The sequence below is a fragment of the Lissotriton helveticus genome, chromosome 2_1, assembly GCF_964261635.1.
Source record: "Lissotriton helveticus chromosome 2_1, aLisHel1.1, whole genome shotgun sequence".
NCBI classification, from domain to species: Eukaryota; Metazoa; Chordata; class Amphibia; order Caudata; family Salamandridae; genus Lissotriton; species Lissotriton helveticus.
In genome coordinates this window covers 780,183,217-780,205,305 of record NC_136059.1, presented here as the reverse complement: position 1 = coordinate 780,205,305, position 22,089 = coordinate 780,183,217, and the positions used below count along the sequence as shown (strand labels likewise).

The 22,089-nt window shown below is 45.5% G+C and overlaps 1 protein-coding gene across 1 annotated transcript in view; it reads right to left on the bottom strand.

The window, feature by feature from the left end:
* Positions 1 to 22,089, bottom strand: part of SLC25A46 (solute carrier family 25 member 46) — a 169,973-nt gene that overhangs the window by 22,270 nt on the left and 125,614 nt on the right. Inside the window, exon 7 of the mRNA XM_078675493.1 lies at positions 3,173 to 3,230. Coding sequence (XP_078531619.1) covers positions 3,173 to 3,230 — 58 coding nt within the window. The remainder of the gene's footprint in view (positions 1 to 3,172; positions 3,231 to 22,089) is intronic.

Genomic DNA, 22,089 nt, shown 5'->3' with positions numbered 1-22,089 from the left:
TAGGGACGATATCGCGCCTCAAGCTCTTGAAATTGCTGTGACCGGATGGCTTCTTGGCGGGTTTCTATAAATCTTTCTGCCATATCTTAGCCCCGCTCCCGACGCAGCACTTTAATTCCTTTACAGGGTCAGGAACTATTTCTTCTGATATGATGGCAGCCTCGATAGTGGTACTTCCCAAACCTGGGTAGGATAAATCCCTCTGCGGCTCTCATCGTCCTGTGTCCCTTCTCAACGTTGGCTTGAAGTTGTTCACCAGCATTTTAGCGGCGAGGCTGGGCCCCTTAATGCAGGACATTATCGAGCCCGACCAGTCGGGGTTTATCCATACCGCCAGCGTAACGATAATACCAAACAAATTCTCCATCTGGTAGATACGGCTCACTGCACGCATATGGACACCCTACTGTTGTCGGTAGACGCCGGGAAGGCATTTGATCGGGTGGACTGGGCCTTCTTAGACAAAACCTTGGTTCGATTAGGTTTGGAGGACCGATTCAGGGTGTGGGTGTCAAGCTGCTATAGCGCGCCCACAGCAACTATCAAAGTGAACGAGCTTTTGAGCAGCCCCTTTGAGATCCAAAGAGGGACGAGGCAGGGGTGCCTGTTGTCGCCCCTTCTCTTTGCCTTATACATTGAGCCGCTGGCACAAGGATTACGGGATAACCTCAACATCTTGGGCATCCCTTTTGGCAGGGAGAGACCTACAATAAGCCTCTACGCGGACGATATTATAGCAGCCTTAGAGCTGACTCAGTTTCAGCATTCCTGCAGGAGTTGGAATCCTTCAGCCAGGTCGCTGGCTTCCTAGTTAACGTCAGGAAGTCAATGATCCTCCGATTAGACCAGTGCGGGGTAACCTTGAGGAAGGATAGGGACACCTATGCGGGGATACAGATCATAAAGTCTATCCCATACCTGGGGCAAGAACTGACTCCATCCATAGCACAGACGGTCACACTGAACTACTCCACATTAGTCGACCAGGTCACCAGGGAGCTTCAAAATTGGAAGCAACATCAGCTGTCATTGCTTGGCCGGGTAGCAGCATTTAAAATGTCTATCCGTCCCAAAGCGTTATACCTCTTCCAGACACTCCTGGTCTGGCCCCTACAGGGGACAATGCACAAACTGCAACAGGCAATAATCCAGTTTGTCTGGGCTGGGCAGAAGCACCCTCCGTATGCAGAGGGAATTGGGCTATCTGAGGCCAGAGGAGGGAGGCCTGGGAATCCCGAGCGTCCTGGCTTACTTTAAGGCGGCACAGCTTCGGTACTTGGTGGAGTGGAGCAGACCGGAATCGGAAAATATATGGCTATTCCAGGACAGGGCACTGGCGAAACTCTCCTTGTGGAAAGTCCCTTTACTCAAACGGGCGGATAGACCTATAAATCTTCAGGGCTCACTCATCACAAACACAACGCTGCGGGTTTGGGATGGTGTGGCCACTAGACGGTTTTGATATTCTTTTCCATCCCCCATGACTCCTTCATTTGATAATAGGGAGTTTATGCCAGGGATTGATGAGAGGGCGTTCTCGGCCTGGTGGGCGACAGAGTGTAAAGCGACAGGGCACTTATTTGATGTGGAAGGGATTATTCAGTTTCCCGATCTGCGACATGATCACTCTCTCCCAGAAACTGAAAGGTTACATTATATCCAGATTCGTCATTGGCTCCTCCACTCCGAGGTGTAACCACACGTAAATCGGAAACTGACAAAATATGAGAAGTGGTTAGTGACGAGGAACACGGACAAGAAAATTATCTCTGAATGATATGATATGCTGCGAACACCAATTCAGACGCAGCCAACTGCTAGTCAGAAACGCTGGGCGACAGAGTTGGGGACCTCATGGAGAAAGAATGGGGTGACATCTATTATAGAGTCAATCATACAGCACGCAACACTGCCAGCAGGGAAACCACTGTCAAGATAGCCACATACTGGTACTTCACGCCGGTACGACTCAATAAGGGGAACCCAGACCGCAGCCCAACTTGCTGGAGAGGTTGTGGGGAAGAGGGCACGTTAGTGCATTTGTTATGGGACTGCAGGGAATTGACAGGATACTGGTCCAAGATCCTAGATGACGTGGATAGACAATTCAAGACGCAAATCCCGAGAACCCCGGTCTATGTTGTGCTGGGACTCCCCAACTCACTCACTTATCCCCTAAGGTCCAGGAGGGGGAAGCAGATGGGGTTGGTCTTAGGGGCAGCCCTCCAAAACATCTTACCGCACTAGGGGGTGCAGACATTACCGACGCATACGGGGTGGCTACACAGACTATGGAACATCTTAGGTATGGAGCGAATACAGGCTTCCCTTACTACTTTCACAAAGTGGTTCAGAGAAGTTTGGCGGCCAATAGTGTCTCCCTTGGCCACCGAAATGAACCAAATCACATGACCAAAGTACCTTTGTCTCCTTCGACTCACAGCTCCGGAGGAATTCAACACTGAATCCTGATTTGAACTTCCATTGTTGCTACGCACACTGTTCCAAAGCTGGGACGGGCCTTTGGCACACCAGTAAGTGGGAGGGAAGGGGAGGGTTTGAAAATCTTTTTGACATTGTTGAGTTTTTGTGACTTTGAGTTATATCGTAACACAGATATCTCAAAGAAGCGCCTCACAAAGTTGGAGGGACTATCCTGGACTGCACCCGCACAGAAGACGCAAAGTGTTGAAATGTAGGTTATGGGGCGGGGGTAGAAACAAGACTAAGGAAGGGGCTACTAGAGGTATATGTTTCTCTTTGCAGCAGTATGTCAATAAAAATAAAGTTAAACCTAAAAATGCATTAACAAATTCTGTGACTCTCATCAGCCAGGGTAAGTTGAAAGTCTCCCTAGAGTATCAACTCCTGTCAATCATTCAATTTGCAGATTCAACCACTCTTAAAGCATAGCATAATTCATTTCATAACTCAACCTTCAAGAGTAGACCTAGTTGCAGGAGACACATAGTCCAAAGGTTGAGGAAAAATGCATTCCCTTTAGAATTTGTTTTAGGTACATGGACATGCTAGAATACAGTTCACATTTTATCCATTCTGTAGTGCCCATCCTGTCCTAACTCATATTTATTGTATAGATACACAACTTCCTATCTCTTTATTAATATGCTGTACATTGACTAGATATACAATATAGACCATAATCTGTTACCTGCACAGTCTCTATTAGGCTTGCTGAGTAAAACGGAGTTGCTATCACATAAGTCAGCCTATTGGAAAATAAGAAAAACAGTTTACGTGAAAATAAAATAAGCACATACTTTTATATACATAACTGAAACGTTTTACTATACAAGTTAAACTACATCATTTTATTCACATTCCAATGGTCATTTCTTTTCAGGTAAATGATAAATTCGCAAATAAATGCAACTCTGAGCCCATTTTGTGACAAAAAGACCTCTAAGCACAGCTGGCATGGGCCATAATTATGGCACCATAAAAACTACTGTAATATTATGTAAAATGCACTCCCAAAGTAAATGAAAATGAGGAAAATGTGGGTTCTGTCGGGTACCGAATTGATTCTAGGTTAAATGAATAATAATACTCAAACCTTTCAGTAATAATCAATGAAAAGCGAAGGGAAGAAAAGGCAAATACCATGAATCAAAGAAACAAGAACAAAAACAAAAACACACCAACATTAAATCAATCAAGGTCTGTATTTAAGGATAAATCCATATGTTCTTTACATTTTATTGTGTCAAAATTACATTAACAGGCTGTCAAGGTTCATGAATATGTAATTTGTTCCAACGGCGCAAGTGATGTGGTGAAAAAAGTGCGAACAAAAAGTGCTGAATGTGACCAATATATATACAGTGCTGTAAGCAATCTTGAAACTGGTCATCCAAAAGACATCCATCCCTTGGTACACAAAGCTCTGCACCGCTTGAAGTTTTAAGTTTCCATTTCACGAGAGGCGGAGAAATTAGGGTCAGGATTCTCACAAGCACGTTGACATTTCGACACGATGGGTTGTGTGATTTACTGATAAGTACGGCGGGTCTTCCTCAGGACAAGGTGATAAAAGGGACAGTCAGGATTTATGCAAGAATGGCCTTCCACCATGGGTTGGACTCACAATGACTATGGAAGGAGTCCTAGATGGTGATGAGCCGCATCAATAGGGTAGCATCGTTCTGTAACTCTCCGGCGTGGTTTGAGAATTGAAAGTAAGTCAACAGACTGAAAATCTTCAAAACTATGGGGCCGATTAGGATGGCGGATGGACCTGCGTCTGTCCGCCACCCCAGAGGTGGAGGGACCGTCCGCAGGGGCAGCGGCGGTCCCTCCGTGCGAATTAGGATGTGACCGCCACCCTGGCGGTCACATCCTGTATGTTGAACATTGCGGCGGGTGCTGCTTGAAGCAGCACCTGCCGCAATGTTAAAACTGCATGCACTGTATTTGCATGCCGCTTTGTGCAGGCATATGCAGGGGGGTACCATAGGTACCCCCCATGTGCACCCCCACCCCCCAACACCTTGGGGGCCCGCAACGGGCCCCCAGAAGCAAGGCTACACATGCTTTTCCACGGCGGAGAATCAGCCGCGGAAAAGCATGTTTCCTCACCCATCGTAATTTGGCTGGCGGTGTCTTGAAGACACCGCCACCAAATTACAGACAACATACCGCGGATCAGCGGCGGGCGCCGTCCGCCGCTGATAACACCGCCATCCTAATGTGGCTGGTGGTGTTTTGGAGGTCCGCAGCGGTGAATCCGCATCCTCCGGCCCGGCGGTGGCTTCCGCCGGCCCGGAGGATGCGGATTCACCGCAATCCTAATAGGCCCCTATGTGGCTATAAGGCATATGATCTATCGGATGAGTGTCAACATAAAACACGATTTGAAAGTGTTCAAGGCTTACAGTAGATACAAAGATAAAGTTAAACGTTTTTTGCATTGTACACAAAGCCTACTGGAGTAGGGCTCAAGGATATAAGCCAGCAAAAACTAGCACCCCAATATGCACTCTGCGTAACTCCCATCTCAGCGATGAAACATCGACTTACCCAGGGATCCTTCATTACGAACAGAACCACACTATGGGGCCTATTAGGATGGCGGACGGACCTGCGTCCGTCTGCCACCCCCGAGGTGGAGGGAACGTCCGCAGGGGCTGCGGCGTTCCCTCCATGCAGATTAGGATGTGACCGCCACCCTGGCGGTCACATACCCTATGTTTAACATTGCGGCAGGTGCTGCTTGAAGCAACGCCCGCCGCAAGGTTAAAAGTGCATGCTTTGCATATGCATGCACAAAGCGGCAGGCACCTGGCGGTGCCTGCCGCTTTGTGCATGCATATGCAGGGGGGTACCATAGGTACCCCCCATGTGCACCCCCCACCCTCCAACACCCTGGGGGCTCACAACGAGCCCACTAAAACGAAAGACCACATGCTTTTCCACGCCGGAAAAGCCGCCGCGGAAAAGCATGTCTTCTGCCCCATCCTAATATGGCTGGCGGTGTCTGATAGACACCGCCACCATATCAGAGCTTTTCCGCCGCGGTCGGAATGCGACCGCGGCGGAAAAGCGGCGGACGGTCTTCCTGACCCACCAACCATCCTAATCTGGCGGTGGGTCTTTGGAGCCTCCGCAGCGGTGAATCCGCATCCTCCGGGCCAGCGGTGGCTTCCGCCGGCCCGGAGGATGCGGATTCACCGCGATCCTAATCGGCCCCTATATTGGTTTTGTTATAGTCTAAAACTGAACTGCTCCAGCTCACATAAACCTACTTCCACATAACCGTGGGCAGAGCCTGAAGAATATCAGATGGGGACTCTTTCTCCAACAACTGGACTCTACCATCTAAGTTCACATCTGATAGAATTTGGCCACAGAGCTCTGAAGTGACCAAATGGCATTATAACACTTTTTAATAAATGAATACTATGCAGAGAATTTGCTTCAAATATTCTAAAAAACTTCTTACAAACTAACTGTCTTGGCTAGTGCATGCATTGAAGCAGGTTAGAGTAAATGATGAACTAAACATGTGATGTAAAAAAGATCTGTACAGCACAGCAACCGCCTGTGCAACCATCATTTTTGACATGAGGAAAAGAACTGCTTTTCACCAGGCAAGCTCCTTCATGGACTACAAGATGTGTATGATTCTACACAAAAGTTTAAGAGATCCACTTAAACAAATAAAGCAATATATTAAAAGCTAAGACTTCTACTAAGTTGTAAGGAATAGGACTCGCGCTTCCATACATGCCGTGATTTATAATGGAAGGACGAGGGCAAAAATTCTGTTTAGTTCATAAAAACGCAAACATTTAGGGACATAGGTGGAACTGGAATGGCTGGGCTTTAAATACTATTAATAATGCAACTCATCCTTGTTTCAAGAAGTAGGGCTGAGCTGGGGAAAAATCGCAAACTCTACAGTAATCGTGGCTGGTCTGTCCAAGAAGTAACTGTTTTTGCTAAATAAAGAGAGTTTAATGTTAACATACTACTTATACCTTGCATAATACACATTCCCTAGAAGAAGTACTGGAGATTACTGGATACCTATTTAGTTTTTATTTTTAAATGAAAAAAAAGACTTATCAAGCAAAACAACGTAGTACTACTGGGATTACAAATGGTGTGCATATTCAAATCGTACACAGCCAACTCACAAAAACCTTAAGCTACTTTAGAGCTGAAAAAGGCAGCAATTCAAGAACCAACATTATGAGACATACAGTGGTTTGGTAAGAAAATGAAGAATAACGGGGAGACTGTGGGAGGGGACACAACAGAAAAAAATTCACACTATAGGCATGGGAGATAACTCTTGCAGTCTCTCTCCAAGTACTCCCATAGAAACGCTCTATTCCACACTCTGAATTCGACAAGCATTAAATCTAGGCACAACCCAGAAATGGAGGAAAAGAGGAATCTCAAACTACATATAATTACAGAGCATTCAAAAAGCTACCTTTCCCTCACCACCCAAGCCATGTAGGAAAGCCTTGGCTGCCTCTACCAGAGAGGGTGCATGTTTTCTCCTTATGTCAATCACCTTCAGGTTCCCCAGAAGACGAAAAGAGGTCACCAGACCTTAAGTGGCCAAGCCTTTTTTTTTTTACACTTAGTAATGCTCTTTCTGGAAGACTGTCTGGACTTAGTTCGAGGAAAAGCAGGATGCAAATGTTCTATAACATCACTGGCTTTGTGAGATCAGCGGCTGTGCACCCTTTTCACAGCAGTCATCAGAACACAGGATCACCATCACAGTTCCTCCTACATGAAGTACTCTTCACTCAGCATCAGAGGACAGTCTACATGTCTGCTGTACCATTTGTTATTGTGCACTACAAATGTTATTGTGCACTAACTTGAAAGTATATTCACCATCACTTCGGTTTGTAACTCGTCATGAATCACAGGGAGAACTTCCAGGCTTACAGGTGGGCACCCCACATTTCCTGTTGACCAGCACTTCCAACCTCCAATCAAGATGAATTGTTTTCGACCACACAATTCCTAAAGGCCACCATATCTTCCATCCCTTCTTTCAGCCTTTCTCTCTGGCCCTCTAGTGTTTGTATCTTGCCAGTCAAATCCACTAAATCTACTTCTTTCTTCTCCACAGAGTTGGACAGACCCAGCAACATTCCTTTCATAAGAATCAGCGCAATCTCAGTGCTACCCATTTTCTGAATGAGGTCAGTGTACCGGGCATTGATAGTTCTCAGCAACAACCACTCCCTTTCAGTCACACCTGACTACTCAAGGGGAGTCTCCAGCTTTATCTACCTGCTACACAGTATAAGGCTTAAAGAACACTGCCTTGTTCCTTACCAGTCATCCTTTATTCTTACAAAGTAAAAGACCAATTAAGGACATCTCAGAAGGATATGTTTATAGAAATAAAAGCTGTACACATGTAGCAAACAAGTTAAATGGTGGTGGAGGGGGCAGGATTCTAAACCTTATCTCAAATGTACACATGTAGAAGGGCAAATCAATGGAGACTCTGATGAGGGGGCGAGTTCAGAATACATTCAGGCATGCAACTAGTGCCCCATTGAAGCGGGACAGCAATCCTTGAAGCAGGTGAAAAAGGCCGTTTGAGAAACAGCATTTCCTGTAAGACGCAATAACGGCTGGATAAACTTGTAAGGAAGAAGATTTTAAGGCAGACTGTGCAAGCTAAAACCTAGATTATACTGTAGGGCCGCTTATCTGTATCACTTTATACCCCACGTGAGAAATACGAGTGCTTTCAACAATTTAATAAGGTAAAAACAGGTATAGGTTAGTAGGTTCAAGAAGAAAGATTAGAGTAAAAGGAAAGAAGATGAGGATCAAGCAGGAGACAAAAGTACAAACATAAAGGGTTAGTGTAGAGAACTGGGCTTTTGTTGCAGTTACCCCCCCCCCCGCCCCCACCCCCACTATCTGACCCCTTTTTAGCTACTAGATGCTAACTTTCGACTCTAACAGGGCACTGAGGCCAGACCTCTGTGGCAGTGCTTATTCCCTAAAACAAGGTGTTGTCTAATTGTGCTACAATTGGCAAAGGACTTTAGCACCCCGTAAGTCCCCAGTAAATGGTACTCCAGGTTCCTAGGGGAGGGGTACTAAAGAGGTTCTCTTAGGGCTGCAGCATATCTTATGCTGCCCTAAGGGACCCACATACAAACTCCACACAGACTGCCACTGCAGGCTGCGTAACATGGTGCTAACCATGAGTGAAAACCCGACATGACACTCTCCAATGTGTCATGCCAAAGTCACTTCATCCTTCATATGTAAGATTATCTCCTTCAAGATGAAGCCATTGCACTCCAACAGAATGGGGGAAATTGGATATACTTTCTAGTGCAAGATGCAAGCCTTGCTACAAAAGAATTTGTTTTTAAAGCACGTGAGAAATTTGAAGTATCGACTATGATTGTGTTTCCATAGTCAGTTCTAGCTAACACTAAGGTCTGTCAGATAGTTTACAGGGCCTGGGTAGAGCAGTAATTAGGGTAATGACAAAGTATATAATTTTATTCTACAGTGATTATTAGGATCATTAGATAAACAACAGTTCAAGCAATGTTTTTTTCCCATAAACACTTATTTTATTAATTGCTTTCTTCCTTTTTAGGTCTCGCCTGGCGAACGCAGCGTGAAGCGCTGCAGTCGCTTGCGAGAAGTATTGTTACGGAGTTGCCTCTCATGCGAGACAAGAGATGGGCACACGCAAGAGACTGACTGTAAATGTGGACGCGCACATTAACAGGAGATGTTAACATGCGTAGGGCTCAGCTCGCTCCCTCTCTCCCCCTCCCTCCCTGTCTACGCGCACGCAGAACAGGAGATATGCAGGCGGGCATCGCGTGCTTTCACTCCCTTCACCCTCCCCCCGTCGGCTCCACGGAGAAAGCTTAGATAGGCACGCGGGCATCGCTCGCTTTCACTCCCTCCCCAGTCGGCTCCACGGAGAAAGCTTAGATATGCACGCAGGCATCGCGTGCTTTCACTCCCTCCCACCTACCCCCTGTTGGCTCCACGGAGAAAGCTTGTTGTTGCAGGAATCATGTATTCTGTTATTTCAGAATCATGAGGTGGCCTCGCAGTCGGTGTTTGTAAATTACGTAGGTAATGCACGATGGAAGATACTAAGGAAGATGCTGTGAAAAAGACGTAGGACTCCAGTCCCATAGAACCTGCAAAGCCTACTCCCGATGTTGACAATAGTACCACTGAGGATGGGCTGTGCCAGTCGTCGTAAAAGAGGAGAACTCTCCTGCTATGCTTTCTGTCAAGCGTGAGGAAAATGAAGAAGAAAACGATGTAAGTAATTGCTTTTTTTGTGTGATCTACTATACCATTATAACTTTCGCAGGACACAAGCCTGCAGCAGGCATTTTTAACTAAGGTGGGGAGAGCATGAATTTTATCATAGCCCCAAACATTGATTTAGGGTTCTTGGGCGGACAGACTGGTATTGCTGAGCCTTAGCTGTGTTAGTTAACATAATTTGCCACTGGTGTCTCCAGGCCAGTCCTACAATGACTGCAAACTTGGCCAAGTACAATACTTTTCTACTTCGCTGTAATGTAAGGGTGACGTCAGCAGGCAGTCAAACGTTTCTTAGGGAGGTATGGTCGGGTGCTTGATCTCAGAACTCAAACAACAGACAAAGTAACTTTAGTGTGAAGCTCAGTGTTAGTTTTAGAAGGAAAATAAAGTATATTTAAATACACAGCTGTTCTGATATCTGCACAATTCAATTGGTTATTCATGTTTCCCATATCAAAAGCCCAGTTCATGATTGTTTTCGAGTCTCCCCCCATCACCTTTTGGTATAATGGGTGGGTGGCTGTTTCTCACCACTCTTGAGCAATGTAGCTGGCCGTATGTTGTGTGTGTACTGCCTGGTAACCACAATTAACAAGATTTGCAATGCAATAGGTCTCGCATTTACGCGAGTTTGAGCTATTGACATTGCAAATAACAATGCCTTTTATTTTTGTTTTTGAAACATAAATAAAATGCATTGTCATTTATAATGCCAATAGCTTAAACTTGCGAAATGCGAGACCTATTGCATTGCAAATGCTTGTTATTTGAAGTAGATAATTCAATGATCTACTATAATCAAAAGAGAAACAGATTCTTAATTGACGAATTATATTTAATGGCCAAAATCCGGACTTGTTCTTCCCCAGGAAGCCTATGAATTACTCCAAGGTTTCTTACTTCATCGGAAGTTACTGTAGGAGTGCAGTGCTGTAAATGCAGCCTAAGCACTCACTGGTCAACAGCTTTACGGCAATGCTCTAGTCCTGCAGTGTTCAAGATGTTGTTTTGGGGATGATAACATCACAAACTATCAGCGCGACGCACTGGAGCTGTTGATATTATTCGAGTTGTTATTCGTCTGGAGCTGCTACTCATACTCGGGGTGGAGTTTATTCACTATATCTTGTGTCTTTTCACCAGGCTCCTGTAGGAGCTTTGTGTTGCGTCACCACTTCTGTCTTTTCTGTTGACTTGGGAAACCGCTATGTCTGGGGGTTTGAAAGTATTGATTTCCTGAGTATTTGAAGGGCCCTTCGCTTCAAGACCTATTCTAGACTATGAACAGAAAAGTAGGACACTTCGCTGGCTATATTGCGGAGCGGCCATCTTGGAACGGTCAAACTACAATAAGGCACTTCTAGTCTGCTTTCAGTCTGTGATGAATAAGAAAGGTTGGTCTTTCCCCCCTGGCACACCTGGGATTCGGCCTGCTTGGAATCTACCTGACCGCAATAAGGTTCTAGGCTCCTGTTTGGGGTTATCATATCAACTAGCTAGATCAGCCTCTTTCTTTGCTAGGTCAAACCAGAATCCTAGTAGAGGGCCAATGCCCTTTTAAACTGAAGCATAGTAGAGGGCTAATGCACTGTGCGATCTCGTAATTGTAACCCATAAGTTGAACTTTTAGTGGGCTCCAACAAGGACTGTCGCCTCTGGTGTCTTCGTAACATCGTATTAGAGCTTTCCAGTACATAGCTCTCTCGATCAGATAACGTAGGCGAAGTCTATTGCACTTTGTGTGGATGATCCTGTAACCCTGTAACTTGATCTCCTGATTGGCCTGATTTCTGAGTGTTGTCTTCATGCTTACATCCTTCATGCCTGCATCCTAGGGGCCTGTGAGGCGCTGGGGGGCCTCACAGGCGTATGTTTTTGTTTTTGAATTACTCTTGAAAAATATGACACAACTATAAGGGCCACCATGTGAAACCCTGTTCTTACTCAGGCCACTGTTCTCGCTGCCACTTCCGATCCGGGCTTCCTGATTTACTGAATCTCCAAACTGGTCAGACTCCTGACTGCTGTTTTCTTTCCTACTGCCTGCTTTCTACCTTTGGGATTTCTTGAGCGATTGAATGAAGACTCATTTCAAACGAAGACATTTCTAAAACGGTTTACCACATGAATACCAGCCTATCTGTAGGCCCATAGATTTTGTTGTTGAACTCACTAGCCCGCTGAGCCCCCGCTAAGCTTTATCCCCCACCAGACTTATATGGCAATGACTTAGCACTGTTCTTTCCTTTTCTCAATCTACAATTGTAATTGTTCCTTCCCAGACAGTCTAGACAATTTTATCTTGCACTCCTGTGGAGGCCATATTTCTTCTTTTACTCTCTTATTTTCATGTTGGTGCTCAAAAATTGCAGCCAATTAGGAACACTTGGCAGAAACGCACATGCTGTAGATCACCGTTGCGGTCTCCCTCCCACTTCCCTTCCCCCCCGATTCATACTCTTTCCCGTACCCCTAACTGCCCTCACGACCTCCCGCTAACTCTCCATTTCTCAGCCCCGTAACCAACATGCCCTTCCTCTAATCACGCACACACCCCCCATGACTACCTACCCAAACATGGCCCTAACTCCTGGACCATCCTTTACCCCCTCGATCTGTCTAAAAACGCTAAGAAAAACTTCAAGCATACACTACTCATTCGTAACCCAGAAACTCTTACTGTTGATAACTAACTCAGCATCTCTTCTCCCATAAAAACCAACTACATCTTCTATTCCAAACGCCCCTCCAAATGGAAAAGCATTTTCCTACGTCAGCTTCCAGTCACTTACTCAATCAAAATTCCCTATGGATTTAAATTATCCACTACTCCCTCCCCAATCTTTGCAGGTGAAATAGATATCTCCATCTTCAAAACGGGTACCATCCTCATACAAGCAGCCGAATCACACCTCACCATCTTTGAGCTCCACTTCAACACCTTGTCTTTCCACCTAGACAAAATTAACCCTAATCCTCCGAATACCCAATTGCTCAACACCCCGCTCTCTCCCCTTCCCCCTACCCCTCTCTCCCCCTCACCGGTCTGTCCTCCGCCCAACACCACATTCCAAATTCCTATTCCCCACTCCCCCTACCATGTCATCTATACAGCCAACGCCATCTCCCAACCATCATCACCCGAACGTTCTCTCCCTCCAATGATCCCCCCTCTTCCTGATATCCCCACTGCAAACCCCCTCTACCACTTACACTCTCCCAACAATCTGTCCCCCTAAACCTCTTCTAAAATAACTAACCACTTCCTTCCCTCCTGGATGCCAAGGCCTGAATCCCTAACCCTTCACCCTGGCTCTACTATCGTACCACCTCTGGCACCACCTTCACAAAAACCAAATTTCTATCCACTGTTTATTCCGGACACAGTCCTTCTTCACACTCTTTATGCCCTCATATCTTTATCCACATCCCCCGAGTTCTCAAATCTCTTGTCCTCCATCATGCCACCACCCACGCCTAATTGCCTTAACTCTACTCATTCCAACACCATTGACCTCACCCACCTTACACACAATTACCCAGTCTACAACAAGCACTATCCACTCACTCTCACCCTCATTCTCCACTTTAGAGATCCCCCTTTCCTCTATAACCTTGACCATACACCACAAACACCATAATCTTCTAAAACGAACATCAGCTCTCTCTTGTTAACAACTCTGGCCACTCTGTGGAAAAGTAAATTTTGCCATGTTCTGTGTCCCTACGTGTCCCCCATCTTATGTTGTATGTGCATGATTAATATGCCTATGTATTCCCCATGATCGATTAAAGACGCAATTACAGTTGTGTCCATCTCTAGTATGCCAGTTTCCAGTTCTCGTGAAAGCTACGAGTATTAGGCCTATGTAAAGCTACGTTGCCACGTTTCTCAGTGTGCACGTTATTTCATTGAAAGTCCCCGTTTCTAGGCCTCAAAAGGGCCCGGACTCAGATTCAGCTCCTGTCTCCTGAACCCTCTCCGAGGAGCGATACAGCCCCCACCTGTATCCCTGACCCTTCACTTACTTCCTGCCTCATAGTGCCCGGCTCGGCCTGGCTCTGCCTGTCAGTCTGCCAAGAGTATGTTATGATTCTAGTTATCAGTCCAGCTCTCCTTCCCTGCATTCCTAAGCTACTGAATCGCATCAATAGTTTCCGTCATGGTCTAGCCTTTACGTCTCCATGTAAGAGAAATACTGTATTAATGGTCATTTAATATTCCTCAACACACACTACATGTAGAATAATGCATGCACCAGTCTTAGTGTCTGTTAGCCTTTGCCCTGATAACTTTTGGATTCCATCAACATGTTCTCTAAACATCAGATACTAGATAGTGTTTAGGTACATGTCGCTCTGACTCTCCAGACTTTCGTCTCTCCTTCTAGCTCAGAAGTCATAGCCCCCAGCTTCTCCCTAGTAACACGTCATTGCCAGCTTGCGCGCACCACTAGGTTAGAGGTCCCGGCTCCTTAGGTAGCCCCACCCACTGTTCCGCCTACTGTATGTACTGTAATGCAATTGTTTTAGTATATATACTTGTGTATTGTTATTAAAAGCCAGCGCGCTCATTCCAGCTCCTGCCCGACAGCTGTCGGGGCCCCCCCCCCCCTGTTGGCTAGCCATCCCAGATCTTGCCCGTGCAGGTTGTCCTGTTCCTGTCCTTTATGCTGTATTAAAACCTGCAAACTCCTACTACCTCGAATCTTGACTCTTATTTATTGAGCTATCTGTTATTGTTATGTCCAGTCAAAAATAGAGGTATTATTTATTTATTTACCACATAATGGCGCCCGAACAGGGACTTGCCCTTTCCCCACGCGCCGGAGAAGCCACGCAAGCCCCCTGATCCTCTGCAGCCGTGACGGAACCATACCGTGCACGTGCAGATATTTCTGCTTCAAGTATCCCTCAGGCCCACGGAGGAGACGGAGGTTGCGGTCCAGCATCCAGACGAGGCGGTGGAGGAACGCGGCGAGTCCCGACCAGAGCCCAAGCCGAGAGTCCAAGGTCCGAGGTATCCGGAGGCCCACCCGTAACAGAAGTCCGAAGTTCGTCCGTCCGGCGTCATAGCAGTCCAGTCCAGTCCGAGGCCTTCCGTTCTTGCTGCCCGGTGAGTACCATTGCTGGGGTAGTATCTAGACAGGGTCAATTGCATTGTCTCTGGTCCGTGGGTTTGGGTACGCAGATCCAACACGAAGTGTCCACTTAGGTGGATGCGGGTCCTGACGTGTCTCTTTATGAGACCGGTAAGTTTCGTACTGTTTTAGCAGTGCATCTAGTTTCTGTTCTAGTCCGTTCTGTTCTCGAGAAATTCATGTATTCTGTTTTCAGTATTGCAGGTAGTGTTTTGTCCGAACTGTTATCCTAAATGTCATTCATGTATTTCAATGTCGTGGTATGAATGTGTTGTTTAGTAATCATCGTGTTCATTGTGTATTGTATTGTGTCTAGACTCCAGCCCAGTCATGCCATTGTTTTCCAAGTTACGTCAGTTAAAAACTAGAAAAGGTCTGTTAGAAGAAGCAGTTCCTGTCCCGCCTAGGGACAGTCCAGGTCATTTTATGTATCAGAAGCATGGCATAAGTGCCATATTATATCTAGATTTATGGGTGGAGTACACCAAACAGTTAGAAGAAAAGTACAGATGGCCCATATCGGGTACATGGGATGCCGAGTGCATCATGCGAGTAGAAGAAGTATTATGGAAAAAGAAAGCCAGACAGTCACAGAAAGATGCCATCGAGTTATGGCGCAAAGAATCTCATAAAAGAACCGAAAAAGAAATCAGAAAGTCAGAATTAAGTAGAGAATCCTTAGAAAGAGCCCAAGAAAGGGAATTAATCGAAATAGGTGAACGAGTTAAAACCGAACAGTCAGATAGACAGAGGAATGCCCTCATTAAGGGTATGTATCCTCTTCTTGCCGAGGGCTTGCCAAAAGCAACCCCGGAAGCACCATGTAATTTTCCGCCACCCTTAGTTCCGACCAAGCTACGTCACAAACCGACCGCAGCTGATATTTTTCTCTCGTCCTATTTGGACGACACAGTCCCAGAATATGCAAATCCTGTTCTGCCAGCTCCTGTAAATAATGTAATTCATGATCCTCCAGCCACCGGGGCACCTGTTGCAGTACCTGTTACGGTACCCCCGGTCCAGCCCGTAGTACAAATTCCCGCTACTTCAGTCACTCTGCCAGCACGAAGAGTATCAGTCGACGATTCCAGTTTAGGGGCCGCGGGAGGAGGTCCTCCTGGTACCCCGCCGCCAAGTAGACGTTTAGGAGCAGTCGAGTTACATGAACGTGCGTTACAGCGTACGCCCAAATATAAGACTATTGCAGAAATCAGGCGACTTCTTACTGAATGCTGTTATGATCCAGTCCCAGGCGAGGATAGTATGGTTATATATTCCGTACGTATAAGGCAGGTGTCCGAGTATTTGGTCACCCTACCGAATATGAAAGAAGATCTAGACAGAATGTATCGTTTCATTCGTACAGGACAAGATCCAGAAAGTATTGCTGAAGTCATGTCTCTCAGGAAATCTGAGATCCAGTTCATGTTATTAAAGTTTCTGATCAATTGTTTAATTAGGGAACAAGATTCCCCGACTAAAGATCCGACCGAAATGAAAATTCTGACAAGGTGGAGTGATAATATAGCCGAGGGTAAGCACAAGACACTCAATAGTATAGAGAGTATGTACAAGAAAATACGTAAAGAAATAATAAGGTTACACGAACAACGCAAAGAAGCACAAGTAAGCGAGAAAGAAAATGACTCTTCTACTGAAGAGGTAGACGACGAGACTACCGCCAGAATAGCGTATGTAGGTAAATCTAGATTTCCAGACCGACATTTACGCCTAGAACACAAGAAAGTCTTTCATCTTCCAGCACCGGAACAAGGCTCTCTAGAACAAGTATTTCAAGCTACCGATCAAATTTTGAAATCACGAATCGGTTATAGTGAGTTAAGTACTATGCATGAACAAGAACTAGCCCGATCAGCAGTCCGATGGATTACTGATTCTACCACTTTTCCAGACGAAATAGTGGCACAAATGTTTCTGAAATTACCCCCAGCCGAGCAGCGACTGGTGGGTATGTATATGATCCAGCACCTCATTACATTGTATGAGGGTCAACATTCTGATCCAGGTCCGTTACATGATATCCTGAACGAGTTACTCCAGTATAGATGGAAAGGTTTAGGTACTGATTTAATTAGTGTCATTCTAGAACAGCGCCATAAATACAGAACGTTTTTGAACCCGCATTTTGTTCATGTCTCACCTCCAGAAAGTAAACCGTTTTACATAGACAGGCAGCATCCGTTACGAGAAGTACACCCAGTTAGGACACCAGATGGTGAAATGCAACGAGTATTTGTTTACACCCCAGTTACCAAGATGGAACTCTTAGAGATGAAGAAATTAATTCCCTGTCACGACAAAGATCCAGCAGGGTTCCACCGAGAATTAAAAGACATGCTCCGTATGGGAGAATACACGTATCCAGATATTATTAAAATGTTAAAAGTCCTGTTGCCCGCAGGGGTATACGAAAAACTCAAGGAAAAAGATTGGGAGGTGGGAGAGAAAAAGATCGATTGGACAGCTCTAGAAGCTGAAGATAAGATACGAGTACCAGGTACCGGTCTTGGAGATAAATGTAAAGAATTACCAGAATTATTGATACAAGTTTTGCCTAGATTATTAGCCACTAAAAAGGAAGACTGGGATGCAATCTCAGCCTGTAAACAGAAACAAGACGAAGACACTAGTGATTTTTATTCTAGATTTGAGAAATGTTTTAGCATCAACAGTGGTTTGAAGACGAGTAGTGAGTCATACCCTCATCTTTTTGTTACTAAACTAGTAGAGAATTCAAGTCCACAAGTTAAGAATCGAGTTTTGAAAGTCGAAAGTACATGGCAAGCTAGTACCCCGTCCCAGATGTTACAGATGCTCCAGTATCACCAGAATAGAATCAGAGAAGAGCAAGAACACGAGAGAAGACGCATGAAAGACACGAAAATGAAAGTACTAGTTGCACAATCTGTTCCTCAAGACAGTCAGAAGAGGGGTCCGAATCAAGCCAGTCATCCTGCAGCTCCCGTTAAAGGGACATGCAATTATTGTAAACAGCCAGGTCATTTTATAAACGAGTGTGCAGTTCTGAAACACAATATAGCCACTGGTAAGACTAAAGAAAGACCACGTCCGCCTAGACAAGAACAAGTTTCACAGACTTCTCAGCCACAGAATGCACAACAGACAGTTCCAGCACCGCAGCCTATAGCTGCAACACAGCATGTTACACAGCAGATGTACCAGTATGCACAGACAGAGTATCCAGAGTATCAAGCGTATTCATGAAACAGCCTAGAGAGGGAGGTAGGCTTGCCTCTCATCGAGATTCCTGTAGATCAAGAAGGTCCCTATGTTCATAGTCAAGTACTAGGGAAAGACAGAAAGTTTCTGATTGATACAGGGGCAAGTAGGACGACTATAAGTCACGACGAGGTTCCAGGGGCTCCGCTCTCAGGCTCTAGAAATGTTTCCCTTGGTTTTTCAGGAAAGCCTATTGTAAACGAGATATCAAAGCCAGTTACTCTAGAAGTTGGTCCATTGTCCCGAACTACTGATCTATTGCTTACGAAGTCCTGTCCAGAAAATTTGTTAGGCATTAAGACACTGAAAGAATTAGGTGCAGTTATTTGCTGTTCCCCAGAGGGAATACGTTTGTTTTTACGTGACTTCAAGGGTCACTATGTTTTGCGTGATTTTGATCCAAGATTGTCTAATGTTCCGCAGCATCTATGGGCGCAAGGTCCAACTGATGTTGGTTTTATGCAAATCACACCCCATCGTGTGACTCTCAAGCAAGGTGTAGTGTTACCACGAATCAGACAGTACAGATTGCCACCTGAGGCTGTAGCAGCCTTATCCAAAATTATTGACGAGCGCATTGCTCAAGGAGTAGTTGTAGAAACTGACTCCAATGTATGTAATTCTCCTATCATTCCAGTCATGAAACGTACTGATCTAAATGCACCTCCAGTATATCGATTAGTGATTGACCTACGAGAACTTAATAAATGTATCATCCCCCAGTATCCAGTAGTCCCAGATATCTCATCTCTATTGACAGCCATTGATTCTGAGGCTACATTTTTCACAGTCATAGACCTCAAAAACGCATTTTTCAGTGTTCCAATTCATCCAGACAGCCAGTACCTTTTCGGTTTTTGTTTAAATGGAAGGAGCTATAAATTCACACGAGCTCCCCAAGGTTTCACAGAAAGTCCTAGCATTTACAGTCAAGCACTTAAGAGACAACTAGACAATATTCACATGCCAACTGACACTGCCCTGCTCCAATATGTCGATGATCTACTGATCACAGCCCGTTCTGAACGTGCTTGCGAGCGAGCATCACTTACAGTCTTGTATTTCCTAGCCGAGATGGGGCACAAGGTGTCTCCTTCGAAGCTTCAATTCTGTGTCCAGCAAGTGATCTACTTAGGCCACTTACTGTCCAAGTGGGGTAGGCAGTTGACACCCGATCGCATCCAGTTAATAGCGAGTCTTCCACAGCCCAAGACCCAGAAGGAGGTACGTGCTTTTATCGGCCTTACTTCCTATTGCAGACAATGGATTCCTCAGTATGCATTTCTAGCTAAACCACTGATACAGTTAACGACACAGGAGGCAGCCATATCGACTGTCCTCCCTTGGACATCTGAACATACACTTAGTTTCAATGAATTAAAGAAAGCTTTATGCCAAGCTCCTGTTCTAGCTACACCGAACTACAGTAAGCCTTTCACACTTTTTGTCACAGAACGTGATGGTACTGCATTATCTGTTCTCACACAAGATCAAGCCGGACAGTACAAGCCCTGTGCTTATTTTTCGAGCACACTAGATCCAGTAGCCCAGGCTCTGCCTGCGTGCCTCAAGTCAGTTGCAGCCACAGCACTAGCTATCAGACCAAGTGATTCCATAGTATTACGACACTCCCTGACAGTACAAGTTCCACACTCCGTGGAAGTTCTTTTAAACCGAACACAGACCCAGCACTTGACAATTGCACGTTTGACAGGTTATGAACTGACACTGTTCCAGCCACACATAGAAATCAGACGCTGCAACGTTCTAAATCCTGCTACACTGTTACCGTCAGTTACTTCAAATCCTGTCACACATGATTGTGTGGAAGTTGTTAACACTATGACTAAACCAAGACAAGACCTGACAGATATTCCATTACCAGATCCCGACCTGACACTTTATGTGGATGGTTCATGTATGAGAACGAGTACAGGAGAACTAGTAGGCGCGTATGCAGTGACTACTGACACTGAAGTTATTGAAACACACTGTATTGACACCCTGTCTGCTCAAGCAGCAGAGCTAGTCGCTCTGACACAAGCCTGCATACACGCCAAGAACCTGACAGTTAATATTTACACAGATTCACGCTACGCATTCGGAGTTGTACACGACTTCGGAGTGCTCTGGCAGGAGAGAGGTTTCATGACTTCTCATGGAACCAAGATTCAGCATGGTTTCCTTATTCAAGCTCTGTTAGATGCAATACATTTACCGACATCTATTGCCATCATGAAATGCAAAGCACATACGAAAGTTACAGACATTATTTCTCAAGGAAATGATCTAGCAGATCGAACAGCCAAGCTTACAGCTCAGACTCCAGACATACCAGTTAACAAGACACCGACATCCACTCTAGAACAGACTACTTGTATGACAGTTAAGGACCCTACTCAAGATGTCATAGATATCCAGTTACATGCTAACCCCGAGGAAATCAAGAAATGGTCCGAACAAGGAGGGGTCCAGACAGATCAGGGATGGGTGACGAAGGGTAGAGCCACATGGTTTCTCCCCGACTCAATGGTTCAAGTCATTATCAATACCGCACATAGTCCTGCACACTTAGGAGAAAAAGCCATGTTAGACAGTATCCAGAACGTTTGGTCCAACAAGCATTTACGAGCTGCAGCCAAGCAGAAAGTCCGTACTTGTATGATATGTTGTCAATTCAATCCAGGTAAAAGTGTCCCGGTGGAACAAGGTGGATTCCAACCCCCTGACCACCCTTTTGAAGTCCTCCAGATGGATTATATTCAGATGGAGCGATGTTGAGGTTTCAAGTATGTCCTTGTAGTTGTATGCGCTTTGTCCAGGTGGACAGAAGCATATCCAGTCCCAGATTACACAGCCGCGACCACTGCCAAGCAGTTGGTTCGTGAATATTTCCCCCGTTATGGACTCCCAAGGGTCATATATTCTGATAACGGCCAGCCATTCTCATCTGAACTCATGAAGCATGTTTCCCTTTTACTAGGGTACCAGTGGAAGTTCCATTGTGTACGCCATCCAGAAGCAGCCGGTCTCGTAGAGAGACATAATCAAACCTTGAAAATCCGTATTGCCAAAGTCTGTAAAGAGAAAGGTGTAGACTGGTTAGTTGCCCTGCCAGTTGCCCTATTTTATATGCGCATGGTCGCACATTCCAGATCAGGTCTGTCCCCTTATGAGGTCGTATTCGGCCGTCCCCCGAATATGTGGGGTACACCTAGACCCCGAAGTATTACAGATGTTTCCAGTAATATGCTGACAGATTACCTAGCTTCCTTGATGTCTGCCCTACACTCTTGTCGTTCACAGGTTGCCGCCGCATTTCCAGACAATACCGAGGTGAAACCGCATGAAATCGTTCCAGGAAGTCTAGTGCTTGTCCGGAATTTCGATCGTTCAAGTCCGCTGGAGCCTCGCTGGAAGGAACCGAAGCAAGTCCTTCTGACCACCCGTACGGCCGTGAAGTTGGAGGGCCGTAAGGGGTGGGTCCATCTGTCTCACGTCAAGAAATTTCATGGACTAAAACCTAAAACTTTTGCCAAGGATTGCATTTTACCTAAAGACTGCCAAAATACTATTCTCAAGGACTGTCCCGCAAATGACATTGATACCAAGCCTCCCCTGTTAGAGGAAACTCCGCAGCAGGAGTATAAAAAGATGCTTCGGTCTTATAAAATAAGTCAGCCAGTTTAATTGTCTAAGTCCTCCCCTAGGTGAAACGGTTAGACAGGTATCTGACATGTATGAAATAGACCCCCATAGTGAGAGAGTTAGTCAAAACTCAATCCGATGTATCGTTTTTCTAAGTTTTATATTGTTTTTAAGCTTAATGGTTACCTGCACGAGCTATGCATTTCATTTATGTTTT